At 43.3% G+C, this 4,398-nt stretch overlaps 1 protein-coding gene across 1 annotated transcript; it reads left to right on the top strand.

Annotated features, from left to right (window-relative positions):
* The first annotated feature begins 328 nt into the window (after positions 1-328).
* On the top strand, positions 329-1,238 carry LOC148016905 (uncharacterized). The gene is made up of 3 exons (XM_087662849.1): positions 329-769; positions 861-1,007; positions 1,092-1,238. The coding sequence occupies exons 1-3, from the start codon at positions 329-331 to the stop codon at positions 1,236-1,238; spliced, it is 735 nt and encodes a 244-aa protein (XP_087518975.1).
* Positions 1,239-4,398: the final 3,160 nt, after the last annotated feature.

Below are 4,398 nucleotides of genomic sequence, written 5' to 3' on the forward strand. Positions count from 1 at the left end.
CCCTGCACGGACACACTCACGCACACCCTCCTCTGTACCGTCACGTGAGGGCTCACGACCACCATCACGTGCTCCCTCACAGTCACAGTCACGTGCAGCCACCCCTAGTCATGGCTACTCCCGCAGTACAGATGAGAGCCGACGCCGCAGTAGGGAGAGCGGGAGTGGAGGATTATGCGGCGGGTGCTTTGGTGGGGGGGGTAGTAGGGCACGCGGTGAGAGAGGGCATGGAGGGAGGCATGTACGAGGAGACAGTGAGGAGTCGGAGGAGGCGAGAGAGGTGGAGGGAGAGATTTTCTACGATGTTACGGATAGGGGCGGGGTAGTCATGGATGCGAGAGGGAAAGAGGTGATGGAGTATATGCGGGGGGTAGTTTCAAACATGTATAGAAACTGTTTTGTAAAATTTAAAGATCAAGAGAGCCGGTTAGTTAGGGAGGTCCTAGATAGTGTACATAGTCGGTACCCCAATCCCCCACGAGCGACATTCTCGGATGTATGGGGAAGGACGCGAATAAGGGAGATCTTAAGTAATAAAAGATCCCACCTTAAGAAACTCGCGTACGATGATGGGGTGAATGTAGCTGCGGGTGGCTATCCTTGTGAGAAACCTGCCACTGCCCACAAACGCGAGTGGAAGGAGGCAAAGAAGCGCGCAGAGGGAGGCGTGAAGAGCAGGCAGCATGTGGAGGCACGACGGATCCAGATGGAGACCATTGGATCGTCGCATTTCGGATCTGGCGGCGTCGAGTCGTGGGAGGCAGAGTTCGTAAGTAACTTGCCTATTTATTTGATTGTTTGCCAAATTCATTGATTCTATGATTGTTTTGATCTTACAAACTATCTTGATTATGTTACAGCGACGGGTTATGGGGAGGAGGCCCACAGCCCACGAGACTGGGTATGCTCGCCGCAATAGCAGACGTGACACGTGGGCCATCTTCAGAAACGAGGGACGTATTACGGATGCGCAGTTTGACGCGGCCATGAGACCATACGGTCGACAGGTACTTGAAAACTCTAAATGAATGATTTCGGTTTATTTAATTGCATATATATGTATACTTACATACGGTATATTTCTTGAACAGGCACAAGCTGCTGATGCTCCTGCCCCTGATGATCTAGCCGCCACTGCTGATGTTCGTGCCACTGCTCCTGGTGGAGGCGAGCACCACTCATCGGAATATACCGATGCGAGCTCCTCTGATCATGGAGAGAGCACAAGGTCCTCATAATCCTCTGATTAGCTTTCAGAATACTGTAGGATGTGGTTGTACAAAAAAAATTTGTAACTGAAGCCATGGGATTTTTTGCACCTAGCTCCCTATTTGACTTTGTATATATTTGTTCCTAATTAAAGCCATGGGCTATTTTGACATATGGACTCCCTTGTACACAAATGTATCATGTATTGACAATGTATTGAATCGTGAGTCTTGAGTCGTGTATTAAGTTTTAGATAGTAATATTGAATCGTGTATTCATAGAGAGTGAGTCTCGTGTCTTGAAATCTAAATCGCTCTTTTTTTGTGGTGCAATGCACCAAAAAAAAAATCCAGAGAGTGCCTTTGGGTGCCTAGATGCTGGAACAGCATCCAGCCACCCAAAAGCACTCTCTGGATTTTTTTTTTCCCTCTGTGATCGCGTGTATAAGCGCGTGTCATCTGTCAAAATCGCGTATATTTACGCGGATAGTCTGTTAGATTCGCGTGTAAATTCGCAGCAAAACTGTCCAGAACGCGTGTATGGGGTCGTGTATTTGCGCGACTGGCTGTCACTGTACACGCGCTTTTACACGCATGTCTCTGGCCGCGATGATACACGCACTATTACACGGGCCCGACACTTTTTTTCCCAAGTCATTTTGTGCGGCTAGGAGCGCGGGTATGAGCCCAATCCCTTGTAGTGCATTATGCATGGGATTGGAGGTTCATTTGGTAGTTCATGGGATTGGAGGTTCATTATATTTTATTATTTGCAATAGGGAGGTCTTTGGCATGCCAATATACCTTTGAATTTGGCATGTCCAAAGGGATTGGTTAAAGAACTTGATCAAGAAGGTTTCTGATACCTCAAAAAGGAAGGGTGTTAGGCCAGGTAATGAACATCCGAAGGCAAGTACACACCGATCACGTGAATATAGAGCAAGAAGCTAGAGATCTTATGGATGACTTTTTACATAGGTACATGGAGGAGGAGGACTTCGTTAAGTACTTGAAGGACCAGTGGATGGCATCAATACGTAATGATTTGTGGCCTAGTTAATTCTTTTCTTTTTCTTATTTGCCTAAGTTTTATTGTTTACTTTCTAAGGAATGTGGATTCGAGCAGCTCAAAATTTGCCACACTCAAATCAAAAGACAAATGGTAGCATTGAGTCCTATCATGGGATTCTAAAATCACAATTTATTACTGGACGTAAGAAAATTCATGGTCAGAGGGTAGATTGGCTTCTACAAAAGCTATTGGACCCTTGTCATTCTTATTATTGGTATCAAGATATGTTGAAGGAGGCCAAGTTCAAAAAAAACTTTAATATCTTGGATGTTGTTGCAAGCTCAATGCAACGCGCCAAGGGAATCCTAGATGATAATGTAAGGTTCTTCGATGTTGATCACAAGGTTGCCTTGGTGAAGAGCCAAAGTAGAACCAATCTATGGCACAAAGTTGAGAATGCAAATTGCAAGTAAGCGTATTGCTCATGTGAGTGGGCCATGCATGGCAACCTTTGCAAGCACCAACAAAGGTGTTGATGATCCGTGGTTTAAATTTTTTCCACGTCATCAAGGCATCCATGGACTTGTACGACTTGTCCAACAAAGACGTACCACGTGAGTCATTCTATTGTTGCTAGAAGTTCCTTATTGTGCTTTTTACAATCTAAGTTGCTAAGTTATTGTGATTCAAGAATTTTTATAGGTCATGGATTCTTATGCCACATGGACCCAACCGATGTTGAGGACCCACTTCCCATGTCTCCCCGTGGGGTTGGTGTAGGTACAAATAACTCTAATCTATCATTGTTACATTGTTGCAAGTCAGGATTCATTGATTATTGGAGGTTTATTATTAGGCTCATCGATAACATCAAATGAGGATAAGATTGCACAAATACACTAAATTGTCGATGAGACACTCTTCCAGTGTGGTAAGTGCTGGGTATGATCAATCTTGGCTTTGACCACCTATAAATATTATGGTTGTCTTAAAATAATGTGCGCTTGGAAGATGGTGATGTGGAACTACTAGAGTTTACTCGATGCCTTGCTCTTCAAATACAGATATCTGTCTGACAAGAAAAGGTGTCAAAGTCGCAACTACCACATCCACTTATTAGCTTGCAACCTGTCAAGGATGGTTTTGGGAATTCACTAGTTAGGGCACGTCCATTCTTTGAGGCAGGTTATTGCAAGAAAGTTTTGAGGACTAAATCACAGGTGAGGAAGCTCCCCTCTTTCCCAAAGACTCCTTAAAAAATCAAGGTCACAATGCAATGAAAATTACACAAGGCATGTGAGGAGGAAGAAGCACGGAAGGCTTCAAGTTGATTGACATTTTGGTTACTGGGCACATAAGATGGACAAATCTTTTAATGACATTGACTATCAAAGAACCAAAGGGGGATGATTCTTGGCTCATTTGCACATTGACCCATTGTGTCAACATCTCTACCCTTATGCTGCATTTAGCCACTTGAAGTTTTTTTCAATCGTATGGTTTTGGGGTCCTGTTTGGACTTACAAATATTTGACTCAAGACTAATCATGAGTTATCTATCTCTAGAATGTGTAATTAATTGAGTTGTGTTAGAGTAATATTTCTCTTTCAACTATTGGGATTTTGATCATAAGTTTGAGATAACCTTCTTAGACATTGGAAATTACATAGTTAAATCAAGGGAAGATATTACGTGCAAATTGGAAAGGATTAGAGATTATGATTGTTTTAACATTCAACCAGATTTTATTTCCATTTATTCTACCCTTAATAAGATATGACTTGGGCCTAGGCGTGTTCATCTTTATTTTGTATTGAGCTAGATCAACATCCTATCAATCCAAGAAAGATAGTTTTCTAGCCCGACTTCATCCTCTACTAAGGGAGAAGGTCAAATGAAAGTTTCCCACATCCTATGAATAATCAGTCACTTATGCTAGGGAGAAAGATAGAAAATTGAAGTATCAAGCCTAGTTGAAGGGAGGAGTTGAGCCCATACAGGTTTTACCAACCATGCCAAGGCCTAGAGAAATAGCAGAGTCCCCACCTGAACTGGAGATTCCACAGCAAGAGCTCCTACAATGCATTACTAATCAACTTGAAAGCCTTTCGTTAAATTTGATGCAAGGAGTACAGCCCTCTCCCCTCATAAATTAAGGCAATCGAGGTCCAAGGAGA

The sequence above is a fragment of the Lygodium microphyllum genome, chromosome 22, assembly GCF_053477565.2.
Source record: "Lygodium microphyllum isolate KBCC chromosome 22, Lygodium_microphyllum_v1.1.10, whole genome shotgun sequence".
Lineage (NCBI taxonomy): Eukaryota > Viridiplantae > Streptophyta > Polypodiopsida > Schizaeales > Lygodiaceae > Lygodium > Lygodium microphyllum.